The 20466-nt window shown below is 45.6% G+C and overlaps 1 protein-coding gene across 13 annotated transcripts in view; it reads right to left on the minus strand.

Moving 5' to 3' along the window:
• KDM2B (lysine demethylase 2B) overlaps positions 1-20466 on the minus strand; it is a 111902-nt gene that overhangs the window by 72151 nt on the left and 19285 nt on the right. For 6 of the 13 annotated variants that reach the window (XM_062625918.1, XM_062625913.1, XM_062625914.1 and 3 more), the window contains exons 5-8: positions 13749-13927; positions 11103-11209; positions 1800-1893; positions 759-912 (exon numbers count right to left, since the gene is read on the minus strand). In XM_062625918.1, coding sequence (XP_062481902.1) covers positions 759-912; positions 1800-1893; positions 11103-11209; positions 13749-13927 — 534 coding nt within the window. Of the gene's footprint in view, positions 1-758; positions 913-1799; positions 1905-2651; positions 2887-3659; positions 3771-5297; positions 5497-5725; positions 5746-5994; positions 6322-11102; positions 11210-12799; positions 12976-13748; positions 13928-20466 lie in introns of those variants that run through there. The other 7 variants (XM_062625920.1, XM_062625924.1, XM_062625919.1 and 4 more) reach the window with 7 other exon arrangements.

The following is a 20466-nucleotide window of genomic DNA, read 5'->3' on the forward strand; positions in this document are numbered from 1 at the left end:
TCCTGTAATAGCCAAAGGAAGCAGCGCCTGATACCATCTCACTATCTTTAGTCCAAATTAGGCAGGAGGAGAAAGGGCTGAAGCCACCAGCCTTGAAAGCAGCAACTATTTTGTTGCTTTGCAAGAAGAGCCTGAATCATCCAACCCAGCCACTGAGGTGGGCAGCAGTGTAAAATTAAGTATGGCTGGGCTCCTGGAAGGTGTCCAGATTCACACAATCTCCATCAGTAGAAATTCTGAACAATTATGACAATAAAACAAAGTTGTTTTCCCCAAGAAGCAACCCTGAGGGAGCACAGGGCCTGCTCTTCCATGTACTGGAATCTCCACTGAGCTCCATCAGGGAATCAAGACCCACCTCTGGCTATAGACAGAGGCAAAGCAGTAGGTTACTGAACTGCAGGTGAAACCTGCCAGGAGAGATCACAAAACCAGACTATTTTTCCAACAAAGCCAACAACAGCAAAAGTCAGTGTGACTCTGATGAGAAGGGGTGGACTGACAGCCCCAAAGCCCCAAGTCCTCTCGCCTTTTCCTCAGTACAACACGAGATCACAGCATGCACTTCCTCACAGCACACTTCCCATCAGTCTGGATTTCAGCCTGGAAAATTAAGTGCACTCAGTCCCTAGCCTTCCTTCTGCCACAGCAAATGAAGAGTCAATACAGAGTTTAGAGGTGAAACATAGTTTTACAAAGAGATGTTAAGTCAAACACAATCCCAGCAACTCCAAACCCAGGTAGTTAACAAGTGCTACCTGAAGGAATGAAGAACGTATAGCCTTGTTTCAGCTCAATTCTTTGGCATCGTTCCACCCTGTCTCCCAGAAAGATATCACTTTGCTTTCCTGAGAGAACCCATTCTTCATAAAGTTCTAGATTCTGCAGAGTGGGCGGAATCAGCCAGAAGATCTAAAAATAGAAGAAAGATTTAACTATTACCACCAGTCAACAAAAATACAGAACAGAGAGGCTCCAACAAGGTTAGCACGTGTTAGACAAACGCACATGGAACACCAAGCCTGCTTTCTGCATGAAGCACAGGTTTTCCAGGTATTGTGCACAGAAGCATACAGCAGACAGCAGCAGCAGTTAGTCCATGTGCTGGATGTGGCAAGGTAACTGTCAGTTGTCATCTCTCTTCCATGAAACATCTTACTCAGAATATGCCTGCATAGTTTACTCACTGTTTAAAACTGTGTGTTGGTACAGTACATCCTCATCGGACTATATAGATGAACAGTACCTGTGGCCTACTTATTTCAGTTCCCAAAATACCCTGTCTATACTACAATTGGAAAAAGCAGCTTAAAAACAGTGAAGATGCAAATGTAGCCATCCCTACTGTATATGTTAATGCTTCTATATCCTGTAGTATTTCAGTTCCAGCATAAACTGCATGTGCACACTAAAGGAACATGAAATCTCTAAAAAAACAGCAGCTCTAGATACAGGAGACTTGAGGGCACTCTGACCCAACAAGGGTATACACAGCCACATACTCACTGCAAGGCACTTCTATGCCATGCAGCAATAGCAAGCCTAAAAGCACCACCAACAGCAAAGAACTCATACTGTATTTCAAGTAAAGTACTGGTCTGTTTCACGAAGGTGAATGGTGCCCTTCTAATTCAGCAAACCCTGTGTACATCAACAAAGGGAACTGAAATGGAGCGATCGTTGACTAGCCCCCTCCCCCCAGAAAAGGGGTAAATAAAGGAAAAACTAAAGCAAGCAACCCCTCCTCTCCATAAGAGGCACAGAGAAATAAACCCAAACATCAAACACGGTTCACCTACCTTCCCCCCACGGAAAACGTGATACCACACTGAAGTGCCACCAAAATCAATATGAAAATCAGTGAAGCATCCTTTCACACTCATCAAACAGTACCTGTAAGCAGAGTGAAAGACAAAAATGAATCAGGCTGAAACAGTTTTTTTCCACATCTTAATTTGCAGAGGATAACTGTATGTGCAATACTACCGCCACCAATTATGTTCCAGCATTTACAGAACTGGTTTTGTCTCATGAATTAACTGTAAGTAGGTTCCTGCTGAGAAATGTTTGTGTTTCCTATTCATACAACTGGAATGAAAGTTTGCAGAGTTAGGGAACACAAAACCATTAAAAGTTACACTGTTCAGAAGTATTTCTTATGCCATGGCCAGTCCCCTGGGTGAGCTGGTTAATGCTCTCCTCCACCGCCCGAGAGACGTAACCTTCACCACAAGTTGTACACAAATGGCTTCAAAGAGCAAAGTTTTGAAACATCTCATTTGCTTAATAAATCCTCCTGAATGTTCTTTACCTACTTGCTATTTTTGCAGAGACTGGGGGACAGAAACCTCATTTGGCAAATTAACTCCTTTTTGTTCACATTTCTAGGCATTTTTGCAACAAAATACATCAAGAAACGAGCTGGCAGCATCACTAAGTATCAAATCCACTCTTTTTTTAACGCTGTCTTGATTCAGGTTTTCAAAGCAGTTTAAAGTCAGCATCACTGGAAAGAGATAAGAGCTTTCATCTCGCTCCACGAATCTCAAGACTCCAGCCACCATCTGTAACTAATGGCCGAATTACAGCCGCCCTCCTCACTAGAGGCACCTTTGCAAACGCAGGAAACACACACCACTTAACCCACTAACCTCTTTTCCTTGTTCCGGTCTCCGTTTCATGGCTTTTTTTTTTTTTGGTTGGGCTTTGTTTGGGGGTTGGGATTTTGTTGGAAAGGGGATTATGGAAATAGTGCGAGCAAGGGATTTGTCCAAAAAAAAAGAAAAAAACAAAAGAGGAAGAAAGAAAGAAAAAAGGCTTCATTTAACTGTATCTTTTTCTCATCACATTCAGGTAGAGAGAATCTCAGCAGTATGCAGACGGCGTGCAAAAGTCCCTCTAGATGATAGGCTGGAAAGGACCTTACCATGTGTCTGCAGAAGGCTGGCAAATCAGAGCGACTATAGGTACATAAGAGCCCGCTGCCTAGCAACCACATCCCGAGCCCGAGTTGACAGAATGAGACGCAATGCTGTCATGAAGACAGTCAATTTGTGGGCTTCAAAAAAGGTCCTGCGCCTTCATCTCACAATTAAAACCCCTCCTGGTGCAATTCCACGTCTCTCCTCTTGCCCGATCTGGAATTGCGTTGGGTGTTTTTTTTTATCCTTCGGAAGCAGGAAGAGAGCTTTTTCTGCCCCTGGGGTATTTCAGATGCTTCAAAAATCACAGCTCGCCAAGAAGCTGTCTACACTCTCAATATGCTCCACTTCAAAATATGAGTCCTTCCCTCCCAAACACAGCTCTTTTTCTTTTTTTTTTTTTTGGTTAATTTCTCCTTTTTCTGTTTTCTCTACCAAGATGTTGTTGATTCCAAGTCAGATAGAATTTAAAAACAATATAAAAAGCCCAGAAAGGAAGTAGCCTTCCTTCCAGCCAAACTGCACAAAGTCACAGATTGAATAATTGCTCATAAAACACACACAAAAAAACCCAACATGGAAATTCTCAGTTTATGGGCACTGTTGAGTATTAAAGGTTCATGTTGGTTTCAAGTAAGAAAATCCAAATCCTTATGGAACCAATTATTCTCAGCTTCCAAAAGGTCAGATGTAAAATACATCACACTAACAAAATTCTTCTAAGACAGTGCTACCTACCAACAACCACCCGTTCACATTAAGAGATTCCAAAGGAGCATAAATGGCCCAAGCATTTGCAGGTTTTATTTATTCCTCCATAGTCCACAATCTAAACTTGAAGCTTTTAATCTGTTTGTGTTCAGAGAGGAAATAACAGATTGAATTCTCTGTCAAACCAAAGCGCTTAAGTTTTGGGGAGAAACACCAAGGTGGATGTAGCTGTGAAAACGCAACTCTCTTTTCTTCCCCCCCCCCCCATTTTCCCTCTGTTTTCCTGAAACTCCCCTAAACACAACAATTTTCATTCCAATAAAGGTTGGTTTAGTGAAAGAGACACATATGGTGATTAATAAAAACCTACAAAGCATCTGGAAAAAGAAACAAACAGCTTTTATGTCCATCTACAAACGAGCCCTGCCATTTCATTTCTGCTGTTAACCTTACAGGCCTGCTTTTGTCCAACCCCATCAGCTACCTAACGGCTCAGGAGCCTGAAAAAGCCATCTTCCGCCATACAGCGCTCTCCCTTGTTGCCAGAGTCTGGCACAATGCCTTTGCATTGACCTCTACAGCTTCCTCTTCCAATGTACACCGCAGTCACATGGTCCCAGCACAGCTCCACGCCACAGCTAATCTTATACAGGGCTCCGCTCCAACCCCAGCAAGCACCTTCATCATCACTAACAGCTGCTAATTTGGGGAACGACTCCACTTTTCAGGTTTTTCCTTAACAACAAATTGAAATAAATAAATAAATAAATAACCGGGGGGGGGGAGGGAAGGAAGCACCAGAACACAGCATCCATATTGAAAGAAACCTAGAAACTCCATCCCACTGTGTGTGCTCTGGTCCCAGCTTTTCTGCCTTCAGCGCCCTGGGCCACAGCAGGTAAAGCGGGTTACAGGAACACAACCCCATGCAGAGCGCAGGGAGACAGCCTGACCCGTTACACCCTGAAACACCAACCGATGCAAAAGATGCCCCAACTTTAATATTTTCTTCCACAACTGCTACCACATCCACTCCTGCACACTCCACTTTATCTCCCTGCACAGCCTCAGTGAGGGTTTTAAAACATTCAGCTGCTTGTAATCTGTTGTGGGGGGAGCTTCCCTTCCCCACTGAAGAGTTTGGTTTATGCTCTCCACAAGCCTGAAATTGTTCAAGTTGATGTAGTTATTTTCGAGGAAGGATGATGTGTGGTGTGGGGGAAAGGGGAACTTCCCCCCCCCCCAAAAAAAAAACAAATCTCGGATAATTTGCTAGAGAAATGATGCGAGGAAACATGGAGTAACCTGCAAACTCCCAGGGGAGAACAAGCACAGAGATCCCAAAAAAAATAAAACAAGAGAGAGAAGGAGATGATAGGAACGAAGCTAAACCACTAAGCAAACACAGCGAGCTGGGAACACAGAAACAAGGCAGAGACACCGCTCCCTAAGCCAGCGCAGACACCACACTCCCAGGCAAACCCACAATGCACTCGCCACGCATAGCTACGAACCCGCAAGCAAACAGAGAAACAAAGACAGCGACGGACACGCCGGGATGCGAAGGCAACGGGCAGAGCCCCGGCGCAGGGGAGGCAGAGGCGCAGCGTTGCATGCACATGGACTCGGGCAGACACGCGAGCACACGCAGAGAGGCAGCGTTACCCTCAGCTTAAGCTCCTTTTCTCTGGCAATAGGCACAGCGCACCATACGGCTCTATTCCCTCTGGCATTGCGAGGGCTCCCCTGCCACTGAGCTCAGCCCATAAACCACTCCCAAACCCCAGCAGAGGCTTCTGTTTTTTGTTCGGGCCAATGAGAAAAGTATAGCTCACTCTTCCTTCCTCCCAGGAGCAGCGCCGGCTGGTTGAAATCCCTAAGCCTGAAACCGAATACCACAAACCCATGAGGCGGCCGCAAGTGCCAACGCGAAGGGAAGGCGCAGGCCCTGCGCTGGGTGCCCGCTCCCCCAGGTGCTCCCGGGGGTGGGAGCAAGGAAGCATCCCGGCGGTTCCCCTTCTTTCTCCCCAGGCCTCGCCTCACAGCATCTGGAAGCGGGAGCTGGAAAGGACGCAGCGGGAAACAATAGCTACCTTTGGGCGACTCCGCACGCTAACGGCCTGACCCGCACCGAGCAACGCTCCCACACTGGGGCCCTGCAACTGGAAGCCACAAATTAACGCCGCAAGACAAAAGAAACCATTGTCACCCGGGAGACACGGGGCCAGCCCGCCCGGCCCGTCTGCCGCCCCACCCCCGGCCCCCCGCTGCGGGGCACCGGCCCCGGCGCAGCGCACAGCCCGGCTGCCCCCTCAGGAAGGCCGCGGGGTTTCTCCCCAGGGAGGGCCCCTGCAGCACCCACCTCCGGCCGCCGGGGCCGGCTCTGCCCGTCGAGGGGCCCTCCGGAGCCGGGCCGGGGAAGGAACCGAGCTTTGCAGCCGGCCCCCGGCCTTCCCACAGGCACCAACGCACCCGGCCCGCTCCGTGCCCGAGGCGCGGGGCAGCCCGGCTGAGGTAACCGGCGCTGCCAGCCCCGAGTAAGCGCAACCCCCCACCTATCAGCACCAAATAGTAACTAATCATTAAGCAACGTGTGTGCGCGGCAGGCACTTCAAAAGCACACGAAAGACCCGGGTCCTGCCCGGAGGGGGTTACGCACTGAGTCAGCCGGACAAAAACAACACCCGAGATAAGAGGAAGGCTGTTCTGAGGCACCAGAGATGGTGGGGGGAGACGGAAAACTACACTCGTGAGGCTGGGACCAAAGCGGCGACACTTCCCTGGGCCCACCCGAGGTGAAACACCGAGCCCCGGTGTGTGCTCACACCCGGGAACAGGAGCGGGGACTCCAAAGGGAAACCTTATTTACCTTCCGGCCGTCAGACTCTGGCATTAAAAGCGCACGTCGAGGATCAGAACTGCACGCAGCGGCCCTGTTGGGCTGCCTGCACATCCCGCTGCTGCGGTGTATGTTTGGTGAGCACTGGGAAGGTTACCTCTGAACTTAGACAATGAAGAGGCCTCTTTTTTACCGTGACTGGAAGCTTAAATTTAGGAGAAGGCACCCACCACAGCAAGGAAATGACCCTGCCAATTCACAGCAAGCAGAACAGCACTTGGGTATCTGTGAGAACACAGCTCACTGCTCCATCCCTGTGATGTGGCTGGTCAGCTCCAGGCTCCCCACAAACCAGTTTAAACACTGGTGCTCGTTTCGGTTACACGCGTGATGCTGCAAGTCCTCCAAGCTCTACACAAAGGAGGATTTGAGCCCAACACACCCACCTGAAGACATTAAATCCTGTTTACTTGGCTAGTTTGGACAGTTTTAATGAGAACTTGCGCTATTGGTCTCATCTTCTTGTACTTAATTATACCTATAGAGCAGGTTTGTATCAAAAGCAATGCACAAATGACATACAAAGTGCATACAAGTATCTCACATGCATAAAACAGTGCCAGGTTGCGTCGTGGGACCTGCGAGCTCCCTCAATTCAAAGGGCAATCTCTGTCTCCAGAGGCAAACCCTCAGCTTCTAATTAGACAACAGCTCAGCAGAGCATTTTATCATCTGTTTAAATCCAACCCTACTTAGTAAAGGAATGAATAAAAACGAATGGATGGTTGAGTAACAGCCTAGGAAGGGGAAATAGGGCTGAGTATATGGTAACAGCACAGCATCCTTTCATGAACAGTTAGGTTCCATACCAGATTCCCCACCCTTAACTGAAGAACAGCAGCAATATAAAGACCTATTATAGTCATGCTTAGCTACTTTAAGTAATAGGAAGTTTTGCAGGCAAAAAGGGTGTTGCAGGGACTGAGACTTTGGTTTCATTTGGTCCAGAGCACAAACACAAAGTGCCTGTTACTACTTCTATTGCAGTCATGTCCTGGCCCAGTAGCTATGCCACTGCTTTGCAAATAATCTTGCAAGGCTACAAACACAAAACCTAATAAAGCGGATAATTTCAGCAGGCTATCAGCTAATGAGAAATCAAATCAGCACTTCTGGGGGTGGTTTTGGTTGGTTCAGGTTCAGCCGTGTCCAGATTCAGGCTCAGCTGAATCCAGACTGCTTCAGTCCTGGTTGAACTTAACCAGAAAACTAAGTCTGAGGTTGTTTTGAGCTACCTGAAAATGGTTAAGGTGCACCACGACAAAAGGAAGCAGTTCTGAGCCTGGTTCAGTTTCCTGCCTTTAGGATCTGCAGTTCCACAGGCATCTGAGGCGATATAACAAGCTTCTGCCCATAAAAGCTGACATTACAACCACACCGCCCTTTCCTCCTGCCCTGGCTCATGGTTACACAGCATCCTGCCCACTCTCAAATAGGCTCCCATGTTTGTGAGGCCCTTTGCAGGAACTTGCACCCAGGGATGTGAAAGAGGGAGGCTTCTTCCATCCCATTGCTATGTTTTTTTCCACACTCCTGCACTGCCCTGTGGTTGGCACAAGCATTTATGCAGCCATGTGGTGGTTTGGATGGCCTGAAAAGGACCCAATTTTTCTTTATTTCTGAGTCGGTTTTCAGCCAGATCAGTCCCCAGTCCAGTTTACTCTGCAGCTGCACCATGGCGTATCCTAGCCACGAGGATGGGACAACGTGGGCATGGACTGTTCTTTCAGGGGCAGTGCCAACTTATCCCAGTTTGAAGTTTGAACACTACAACCTCAACTTGCCATCCCCTTAATTTCTCACGTTGTTTTACTGTTTGTAAGAGGTATCACTTGGGCAGTTTTACCTGTTTTGGACATAAACTGTTTCCCCACTTAATTCAGTCCTCCAAGGCTCCTAGTAGGTATGTTGTCATTTACTTACAGACTGAAAAAGAACCTCATTACCCAGAGTTTTTAGAAGTAGTTAATGGTGCAGGTCCAAGTGAAAGCCAGGGCAGCCTCCAGCGTGCTCAGTGCTCCTGGTAACCGAAGCAGCGCAGCAGATGGAGCGTTCTCTAACTTCACTCCCAGCACGGAACTTGACGTGCAGGAGCCAAGACAGACATTTGTGTCTGGTAATGCCATCTGTGTCTGCAAAACTGCAACGCGCTCGCTGGAGTGCTTTTTGTTTGGAGGGAACACGGGAATGGTGGGGATCGCATGCTGCAAACTCCACGCATTACGAGAATGCCGAGAACAAGAATGAAATGAAACAATCCCAGTTCTGAGCAGCAACAGTCATTAATAAAGTGTATGGATATTGACAATTCACATAAAAGAACAGGCAGCATGGAACAAATGATAGCACTGACATTTAGCTCCACAATTGAATATGATCTCTTTAATAAGGGCTTATACCCTGGGACTACTGTCTATACAGAAGAGGGCCAATCTGAATTTCCAAAGGTGGAGAAAGCTAATCTCTTAAGGAGTTCCTATTTAAACTGGACAAGTTAATGAAAGAGACATCTCTTGAGAGCTGCTAAGCACACAGAAACCACTTCCACCTCAGGACAGCCCCTGCCTGAGCTGCAGACAGTGAAAGTTCAGAAGATAATTTTAAGATAAGACATCATTTTATGCTCACAATATTCTTATACTCCTCCCAGGGCATCCATGACAGCACTCAACAGCAGTCAGGTTACCAAGCGCCATGGATCTTTGTCCTGACCCTGTACAACTTCTCTTGTGTAACTAGACTACCAGTGTTTGTTACTGGTTTTACCTTTGTTGCTCCTTCAGACTGATGAGGCGTTTGTGTCAACAGTGCTGCAAATCAGCTTTCTCTAGTCTTTATACCAGATGATGCTCACTAGCAACATCCTCATCCTCCAGCCACATCACCCTTGCTTTTCATGCTTGATGCATGGATTGACTCCACAACTCCTTTTCCCACATCAAACTCCATTCCACATTTCAAGTGCTCACAGTCTTTCACTGTTTAGCTTCTCTCTACCTATCACATAGACTAGTTTATCAAGCTGTCAACCTCCACCTTCACTTTGCCAGTGACAGCAACCTCAATGGCTCTGTCTGCTTCTTCATCAGACATCTTCTTCCTTTCTACCAGGCCATCCTCCACACATGCGAAAAGCTCCCATGTTAAAATCTGTTGAATTGCTACTTCTCTAAATTCCCTCTTTGAAACCTACCATCTGGCATTACATGATGCAAGTAGTGAACTGCAAGAATATACTCTGCTTTCTCTGCTAGATTCTGTTAGTCGTGTTGCTACCTTATCCTTTAAACCATCTCTGCCTTGCTTTGTTTACTTGCTACTTTTGCCAGCATCTGGACTGTGCCTGCTCTAGGAAAGGGATCGTTTTCTTTACTTCTTTCTTTGTACAATCCCTGAATCATCACCCAGTTTCTTAGCTCTAGCAGATTATAAATAAAGTCATTTAGTAGACTAACCATTTGGGAAGCAAGTTGCCTGGATTCTGTTTTCTGCTCTGCCATTGGGTGACCTCAGGCAAGTCACTTAGGACATTTCAAAACACACGTGTGAGACTTGGCACTCCCATCCATATCTAGTTACCCTAACAAGCACCTTACTCTTTTCAGAACAATAGAGTATCTTTAGCTTCCACTGAAATCAATGGTACTGCACACATCATAGGACCAGGCTTCCCCGTGGTGCCTGCCACAAAGGCTCTGCTATTATTACCTTTACCTCCCAAAATGTTACTTTTACAGAACAAGAGTAAATGCTGCATCTCGCTTTCTGACTGCATGCTCCTTTGTATATGTTGGTACCAGTCTATTTTAGACACTGCAGTTTGGAAAGAGCTCTGAGCCATTTGCAAAACACCAGAGGTTGGTTCAGCAGCAGAGCCTGGGATGCCGCCAGCATTAGGTTTGGCCAATAGAAAATGCCTCTAAAACAGAAACAGCAGTGAAGGGCTTCGAGGATTATGTTGTGTGCATCAGTCATACAGGTCAGTAGCTATTATATCATTAACAGTAACCCCTACCTGAGTTGTACTAATTCATATGAAAATGACAGTGAACATTTTGAGGCCCCCCAAATAGTTCCTTTTCCCAATCACTTTATAAAAAGTTTAAAGGAAGACACTCAAACAGAAGAAACAATGAGGTGAGGTAATGCCAGCGTAACTTGCTCAGAAACTAGAGATGCAGAAACAGGACAAACTGCTCTTGTGTTTAGCCGCAAACCTGCCTCCAAAGCAAGAACCACAACCTATAGAGTCAGTCCAATGCTGGAGCTTGCAGGTGAAAAAGTCAACAGAAAAGTAAACTGGCATGAAGGGCAGTGACAGGGTTTCTGGGGAGACACACACCTATTAAACACAGACTTCGAGTACATCTCACAAATCATCTTTACGTTTCAGCCTAGAACCTGGGAAGGAACCCAAAGCCTACAGAAGGACTTTGACTACACTGCGTGAACTGAAAGATGAAAATACACTTTGCAAAGAGATTGGATTAAAGATTATATTCAGCAAACTGCAAAACGAATTAGTCAAGGGGGTCAAGAGTAAAGCTTTTAACAGACATAAACAAACTTACTTTTTCACTTTGGGGTATTTCATCTCTGAAATTGCATTGGTAGCATCCGTCTGCCTCTCCTTCAAATGCTGTGGCCACACGTTGTCCACCCAGTCAACTAAGTCCACCTGAAAGCCCCACCAGAATCAACTGTTAGTTACTGAACACATGTTAAGACCCACTCCCATTGGCCAAAACTAACGATGCAGCAACAGATGCTCACAGACAGCAAGAACCTTGATGCTCAACAGGTGCAACTTGTTGAGGTACAGCACTTCATCACTACCCCTCAGCCCTTTGCAATCCAGAGTCATGCAGTCAAAAGTGGCACAAATTCTGTCCTATGGGCACCTGTGAGCGCCTTCTCTTGCAGCATCACCTGCTCTCTACATTTGAATGCATTTTTTTAGCCAACAGCCTAGAAATTGCATTTATAAATGTTAAAATACAAACATAAAAGACATTACACTGTTCCAAATATCTTACATTTCAAGGAACATTAACACCATCGTTCTGGCCAAATTCTGGTTTGAGTAATTACATTATTGCTTATTGTGTGCTTCCTTCATCACTTGGGGATAAAATTCATCAAAGTTCTTGTCCAAAGGCCAGACTTTTAGGAAGTGTGGATAGGAGAAACCAGTGAGAGCTGAGAAACTGGAAACACACTGTCAGCAAGGTGAGGAAGAGGTGGAAACTGAAGATTGTTCAGGGACATTGAAACAGCTCCTGCACTGGGTGCCAGAACATGAACTGCAACCTGTCCATCACAGGCACAGCAAGGACAAGCCTGTGACTCATTCTTTGGTCTATTTTATGGTGGAGCCCGTCCTCGATACCCCAACATTCCCTTCTGGTTATGAAAACGGATCACATGGGCCAGGTTTCGAAACGGGAAAACACCGGTCAATTTGGAAAGTCCAAAGCAGGCTGTAGTGCTGGGTTTGGCCACTGTGTGGCTGTACATCCCGACCCAGCTCAAGACACCGTGATGTGTGAGTGAACCTCCACCAGTGGGTCTGCAAGACCTATCCTAGGCGTTTGTTGACAAAGCTGTCCTCTGTCTGTCTGCAGCAAGCATGGAGAAGCGATAGGCAGCACCCCACTTACCCTCTTGATCGCCAAATCTTTTTAAAGGCCCACCCAAGAATGTTATTTGTATGAGTCAACTCACCTCTTTGTATCCCCAGAGGGTTTTCATGATAGGGCAATTAACACATGGAACTCTTACAGATTGGGGCTGACCCCTAGCTATTCTCTATCAGGTGGTGTTGATAACACAGGGTATTTGAGAAGAGGCAAAAGGAGATAATGCAGCCAGTAGAAATAGGACCAATTCCATGAATATCATGGTTGTATGTGAATACAAATTTGATGGTTACTTCCCTGATTCTGAAACAATTCCCACATCCTGATATTGCAACCCATGGTCTTTACACAACAGGGAAGATAAATCAAGTATTTCTGCCTTACATGGGCTCAAAGAGCTCTGCAGAATTCAAGGGAACCATTTATACAAATATAGATTTGACTGGTATGTGGCTTTATGTACTGCACTTCCTCTCAGCACCCACTTCCCCAGCACCCTCTCTTCTATTCCCAAGTACATAATGTGAATTCAGATCTCTCTATCAAGAGATGGAGATCCAAATATTCCTGGGTTAATAAATGATTGTGCAACTCAGGCCATATTAAATCAATATGAAGTATTCACTTACATGTGGTGACAGGTACCTAGCTGCAATTTTCAGTTGTGAGCACCCAGGAAATTTGCACAGCTGTTTTACAAACTCACTGAGCATGATGTGCTTGGGACAACTGGAATCAGCTGAGCACCAGAAACTCTCCAGAGCACTTCCTAACTGCCCACTAATGTCTGAATGACAGCACAAACCTGCACAAATGTCAAAATACATGCTTAGGATTCAGTCTGTGATCAGAACATAATGCCCCAGATTCTCTGCTGAGTGTCCTGAGGAGACACTCTGAAACACCAATGCTATTCCCTCCATCACTGTGTGCTACTGAGTTGATGCTCTAATACTCACCTATATATGGGCACATTACTGATAAATGAAATCTTCTTTATCAATAATACCACTGTTTCACTGCCAGTGGCTCCATTGGGAAACAAAATCATAGAGCCCTCTACCTTAAAAAATGTGTACAAATCTACCCTCCTCCTCTGACACTGCCAGTTCTGACACAGCAGTGATTGTGCTGATTTAACTGGGTATAGATTTCTACACTTGATACATAGGATTTCGACTTTTTTGTTCTGGACCCCCCTGAACATTTTTTAGTTACAGCAGGTTCATATATGAGGAATTTAAGCTTCATGATAATTTAAGCTTTCTTAGAGAAGGAAAAACAATAAAGAGGTATTTCATTTTTGGATGGAATTTCCCCAAAGCACCTTGAGAGGAACTGGGTATCTGTGCAAGTTGCATGATTAAGAGCTCATCAGATACCTAATACCTGTAAAGTGAGTTCCACTGTCAAGGAGACCATCTCTCTACTTGGATACAAATGAGATCCTACTACTAAGCGGAGAGGAGTTACAGGTACTTCACATCACACCTTGTTTAAACTCTACGTTTTATTGTTACAAAGCAACTTGTGAAAGGGAAGAAGCTGAGAATAAACCATCACCACAGGATCTCTTACCACATTGGGGCGCTTGACAATGTTCTCCAGCTTCGTGTGGCTGAACTCCAGGCTGATGACATTGTAGAGCTTTTCACGCTGGGCCTCTGGTGTTTCATAGTACCTCACAAATTGAGACATGCTCATTTCGACACCCTTCTGTGTGTTCACATCCATCACGTCCACTATCCGCCGGCTTCCTGCAAACACGCACAGACAGTCTCTAAACATCTGCCTTGGCTTCATTTTTACATATATATATATATTTATATATTATATGTATACATTTTCAAGGACTGCAGGGAGCCTGTTATTAGAGGAGGATGAGGGACCAGCATCAGCCCCTCTACATGCCCTGAGCAGCTCAAACAGTGAGCAGGGAACTAACTTGGGGCTGCCCTTTTTGCCCAATATGCCACTGAACAAATCACGCGGTGTCTCACTGCTTCACAGAGATGAAGAGAGTAGTTTCCTCCTTTACACGAATTGACATGAGCAGAAGTACATTAAAAACTATAAAGCAGCGATATAATACGGTAGCAGGGGGCATACAAGACAAATAGCTCTCCAAATCATACTCTGCAATTTTCTAAACATCCATATGCCTCTCAAGATGCTTTTACTCATGTACAAAAATTTATTCCATAAAGAGCAAACTGCCTCACAGCACCAGATGCTATAAACTGCTGCACACCTTATACAGATTGCTGAGTATCCTCCATTCCAGCCATCATCAGTGGAGAATAAAGCACTAAATGCCATAGAAGAGTGAGCCCCCACTCTGGATCTCTCAACAAACACTACAGGACATACTTTCAGCTTCTCGAGTGGCAGACATACAAGTCTCATTAGCACCAGAATGTTGAACAGCAGTTTTAGTCCCAGCCTTTAGCTTTACACAGATTAATCCACCACCTTCTCTTTGGCCAACTGGAAGGTTTCACCTCTCCCAGCGATTTCATCATCCTAATTAGCAGTTCATTTGTGTGCAAGCAAACAGGAGCCCATGAGGGACAAGTCTCATTTCCAGGAGAGAAGGATTCCAGCAAACAAACTCACAATGCTTCCAAAAAATCACTTCAAAACCAGTTTCACTGCTGAAGAAATAGTGCAAAATAAATGGCATTAAAGCAAAATGGAGGGAAGATACAGGCCATCAGAGGGAGTTATTAATAATTGCAGCACCCGGGCTATTGTGTGCTTGGGAGCAGTATTGCAGCAAGAATGAGAGTTTGGATTGCATCACTCCATTAGAACCATCCTTAGCCACAGATAGCAATGACAGTGACAGATGTGATAACGATTCTGGAAAGGAACTCAAGACCATAAAGCTTTGTAGTCGAAAACAAGAATTCATACAGTGTAAACGTGGCCCAGTCCCACTGGCCCATCAATCAAACTCTAACCTACAGGGCTAGAGAACAGGATTTCATCCTTGGTCTGAGCTCGGGACTGGTCCTCGTGTTGCCACCTTGAGGCAGGACTGGGAGAAAGTTCAGTTATGTGTGATGCAGCACCAGAGTCCTTAAATTAGGTATTTGCATGTTTGAAACAACACACATAAAATCCAGTGTGGGGTTAGGGCTGTTTGTTGTTGGGGTTTTTAACGTTATTACAGTGGGGGAATAGACTTTTGTCAACTGAACAGATTAGCAACTGGGGTGAAGTCCTGTTAAACAGGATAAAACTCAGGCTGATTTCTGCCTGGGGATCAGAGCAGCAGCCACAGCCCAGAGGCGTTAAGCACACAGATAATGAAAAGTTGTCTCTGAAGGACTGCGTGGCAGAGGCTGGGATCTGCCATAGCCCCGTCCAGGCTTGATCTCAGCGACCCGGTACAGCCTCCATTACCCTTTCTGAGGGAAAAATCAGTAGTTACTTGAAGAATTAAAAGCGTGAGGCCCAGTTCAATAGCAGGTTTGTTAAATGCACACGATTATCAATCACGGGCAGAAGAGCTGAGATCTGAATTGATAGTCTCTTGACTTCCAAATTAAAGAGTAATTTGAGGGGCTGTTTTTCTCACACCTGGATCCCTAACTGGCAAAGGGCATCTCTTACTACTGACATGGGAAGAAGCTTCAGTGCACCCTGCATCCTTGGCTTCCCAGGATCTTTCTCCAATATAACTCTGGACTGGAGAGCACCTGGACAGCGCAGGATTAGGAGGCACTGTTTCTTCTGCAACAGATGTCACTCAGAGGCAAAGTGGTGATGCTGGAGGGGATTTTACAGCCTAAAGAAACATCCTCCCTCCTCTACTGCTTCTTATCAAGCACAAGTAAATGCCCAAAGGATCACAAAGACAGTAACTAAGAAACAAGCTAGTGCCACCTTTGACAAGTGGAACAGAATCAGTTGCAGAGATGTAAGCTGGAAAACAAGATCAATCAGGAAGAGCTACTTAAGAACTGTGCTTCATTTGAAACCTTAAAAACAATCAAGTTACTCCAGCCCACACGTTAGTAAAATCTACAGTAAAATGAAGGGAGGGAACAGCATACCCACAATATCTGTTCCCTTTATTAGAGGCCTAGTGATGAAGATGCTGTAAAGGTTTTAACAGATTATATCGCTGTATGCTGCAACAGCATTCATTTTTATATAGAAATGAACATCTGGAGGAGAAATTATTTGAGCAGAGTCACTGCCTACAGCTTCTGACTTGCATTATCCAGGCTACCAAACTCCAAAGTAGCACATCCCATTCCCTGACATGGAAAGATCTGGAAGGCACATATTCTCCCACTATCCACAGGAGACCATTATGCTATCCCATACTAACTGGGAGGGGACGTGGATCAGAGTAAGTGGAGCTATTCACAACATTCCTTGCATTTCAGACCCAGGGTAAGAACAAGCTAAGTTAAGACAGACACATACCAATACACTGACATGGACCAATACCATGGCTCCCAGATCCACAAGAGGGCACAGAAGAACAGAGGGAAACAAGAGTCCAGCTCCAACACTTGTTCAGCCTGGAGAAGACTCAGGGAAGACCTTAGAGCAGCTTAGAGTGCCTAAAGGGGCTACAAGAAACCTGGAGAGGGGCTTTGGACAAGGGCCTGCAGGGACAGGCCAAGGGGAATGGCTTTAACCTGCCAGAGGGGAGACTGAGATGAGCTCTTAGGCAGAAGCTCTTCCCTGTGAGGGTGCTGAGGCGCTGGCACAGGGTGCCCAGAGAAGCTGTGGCTGCCCCATCCCTGGCAGTGCTCAAGGCCAGGTTGGACACGGGCTTGGAGCAAGCTGCTCTAGTGGAAGGTGCCCAAGCCATCCAGCTCCTTTCCTCATTACACCCCTCACCCAGGTATCTGCCCCACAGCTCCCCAGCACACCCCACACTGGCTAAACAGTGCAGCCTTTTCGGCGGGCTAAATTACTTCCTTCTCATGGAGATGTAAAGCCAGCAGGACCTGGCGTGTACCTTTCCCCCTCTTGGGTGCCTGCAGCTTTATCATTTGGTATAAACCTGCCAAACTGCAATAGCCCATGGTATCAGTTGTTTTCATGTAACAAAAGGCAAAGTATTTCAAGCATGTCCACAGGAAGAGCATAAGCCAGCAAAAAGTCTTAAGCCTTAATACCACAGGACTAAAGCAAGAGGCTCAGGACAAATCATGGGGTTTAGTGACATTCTACAGAATCAATTTGTATCCTTACATCTACCCAAAACATAAACTCTAATTTTCAGTGACTTTGAAACTTCAGCCAGTGAAAACCACATGGGGGGGAAAATCCATATACAAATAAACACTTGACTTTACATTTTTATACAGTATCCAAATGCATTAACCTATAGTCTAGGCATGCTCCAGGCAGCTGCAAAGACAGAGCTGGCACACAAGGAACAAGCACAGAAAGAAAGCGAATAAAAGTTGTAAAGGAAGTGGGAAGGGATAGAATTTTCTTGAATATCTCATGTTTTATTTATCTGTCAAATCTGTTTTAAGACCATTGACTGTTTCCTAAAGCATCTGAACATAAAATATATTTAACAGTAACAGATAAAATAGAGGAAAAATGTTATAAAAACTAAATAATTTCACATTAATAGCATTTTATAGTAGAATTGCATTCTCCACTGTCAAGAGCATCTTTGGGCACTGCAAATCCCATAGAAATTAAACGGTTTTAAGTGACATGTTAATCCGGCAATAGCAGTTCAAAGGAGCATTGGTTCAATCAGTGCAATCCATTCCCGTTTTAGGGAAGCTAAACACCCCAACAACACCCCAACAACACCCCAACAAGGAAAGGACAATTTTGGGGTTTCGAACCTTATTTACATGGTGAATTCCAAGCTCTACTTTGTTGTGCCTCCACCAGTAATATCCACAGTGGAAAGAAGAGCCTAGCTGTGCCTGGGGCATCTGGCAATGCATGACAAAGTCCAGCCTGCAACCCAGGGTCCAGCTCCCAGGGACAGAGCACACCTCACCATCAAGGAAAGATCTGGGACATGGCTGAGATGATTCAAAAGCTCCCTGCTCCTCAAAGGTCTCACCTCCCCTGTCCTGGCTGTGCAGGCTCTGACCTCTCACTTTGACTCTAACATTCCTCCAACTTTGGGGCAAGCAAATGGGGATTCCAAAGATAGCAGGAAAATATGTTCCTTTTCCTGTTTTTCTAGTTTTTTGCTGATAGTCTGGGCTGGATCAGCTCACTGAGGGGTAGCGCATGCACCAAAGCTGGACAAGGAGAAGGATGTAGGGATCAAGAACCAGCACAGCACAAGCAGGGATGGAACAGCCAGAACTGGGAGGGAAAGACTGCTTCATCCCATAGAATGCTTCTTCCCTTTGCCCTTCTGCCCTCCTGAAATGTCAGCAGCAGCCCATAATGAGAAACACTATGGCCTTGATTCGTCTGATACTTGGCACTTAGGAAATGGAAGAAGAGCCTCAACTCCTATTCATGTTACCAATTAATGCCTGAATTCCACCAGCAATCCTCCAGCTCTCTTTTCGTCTAGACTGGTCCCATACAGGGCTGGCAACACCACCACACACCTAGTGTCTACACTTTAATGAGGACACCTCAAGATGTACATAGTTGTGATTACATCAGACCTCCAAACATGCAGATATTGATATATATTTTTAGGTAAAGGGATAGCTACACTTGAAGGTCATTTTGGATTAAAGTAAATTATGATACTAAAGCGTAACAGCTCCAATGCTATAGCCAGCATGTTGGGTGCTATTCCTCCAGATAGACTTCTCTTTCCTAGTATGGATGAGTTAAAGCAGACGATGCTGATTGCATAAGAACAGTTTGTCTGCAGGGAGCTATTCTAAAATAGCTGCTCTGGTTCATTCCCCCACGTGGACAACTCCTTTTTACATCCACTTGCAGACAGAGGCTTTGAGATGACCATGACCACATCAACACATCAGTTCAGTTTCACTTTCATGTTTTGACATCATGGAAATACCTTCTTTTGAGGGGTTGAATTTTCATCAGAACACTCGTTCAAAGCACATTTTCTGCTGTTTATATCCAGGCACAACATGACTGTTTTTAGCAAAACTGTCCCACTTTAACCAAGTTGGGGTTGTTTTTAAAGAGTTTGACTGTGTTAAGCAAAGGACAGACTTAAAGAGAGCTCAGACAGGAAGCTCAGCTCTAAAAATAGGACTGGTTCTACTTCCAAAATGGCAAGTCAGCGGACATGCTAAACATAGGCAAGTCAGTATTGTAATACTTCAGTTTTATTTCTAAATGCTCCCCCCAAAAAGCATAAAGAGAGAGCATCAAATACCTTCTTTTTGTTTATTCTATTGCACATTATCATGGATCAAGGCTCACTCACCAGGCACTCTTCTCACGCACAGCTCCTCAGGGGAACCTCATGACAAGAGGTAGAAGGCTACATCAATCGTGTGTCCACGCAGCATTGGTTAGTGCTGAGAGCTAAACAAGCATTAAGAAATATACACATCTATATGTCCCCCCACCTCTCTGCTATGGAGGAGGACACTGAGTTTTCTGCAGTTCAACTCTCTGAACCACCTTACTGCAAAAGAGAGCAAAGCCCGTGCCAGCGCACAGGAAGGAGATAGGAGAGCAATGCCAGAAGTAGGGAAGGAAGAAAGAGAATGAACAGGACACCAATTTACACTTCACTGGTGTGGCAAAAAAAGCAAGTTGTTAGATGCAGTGGGTAGCATGGGCAAGAGATGCTTTAAACAGCACATAATAGGCAGCAGTAGCAAAAACTGGCAGTTTAGATGACAAAAAGATGAGCCTGGCACCAGAGCGCAGGACTGGAATCAGAGGGACAAGTTTCTGTTTCCAGTCTGTTGGAACACTGGGTAAGTTTTAACCTCTCTCTGCCCTAGGGCCTGGTGTCATGACACAAACTGGTCACCAATACTCCAGAAACCAATGAGGCTTAAATAATGTTTTTAAGCAGGGCCAGCTCTCTGCCTGCTCCTCAGCACAGTTCCACAGCTTCAGGGGAAGGGATGTGCATCCAGCAGCAGGAGCTGCTGTGGGGAATGTTCAGGGACACCAAACCGCAGCCCCAACATCCCCTTCCAAGGTTGCAGACTGGAGCTTTTCTTCTTGAACAAGAGGCTATTTAAGGTGCACAAACCCAGTGTGGGTTAAGTGAAGCGACATCCTCTGGAAGTCTTCAATACACCACTTTTAATACAGAGAGATTTGCACTTCATTCGTGCACTGCTCTGCCTGATACCTGTGGATGCCAAAGTCCCAAAGGGCTGCTTTAGAG

The sequence above is a fragment of the Pezoporus occidentalis genome, unplaced genomic scaffold (genome assembly GCF_034315485.1).
Source record: "Pezoporus occidentalis ecotype Australia unplaced genomic scaffold, CSIRO_AGI_Poc_V1 ctg284, whole genome shotgun sequence".
NCBI classification, from domain to species: Eukaryota; Metazoa; Chordata; class Aves; order Psittaciformes; family Psittacidae; genus Pezoporus; species Pezoporus occidentalis.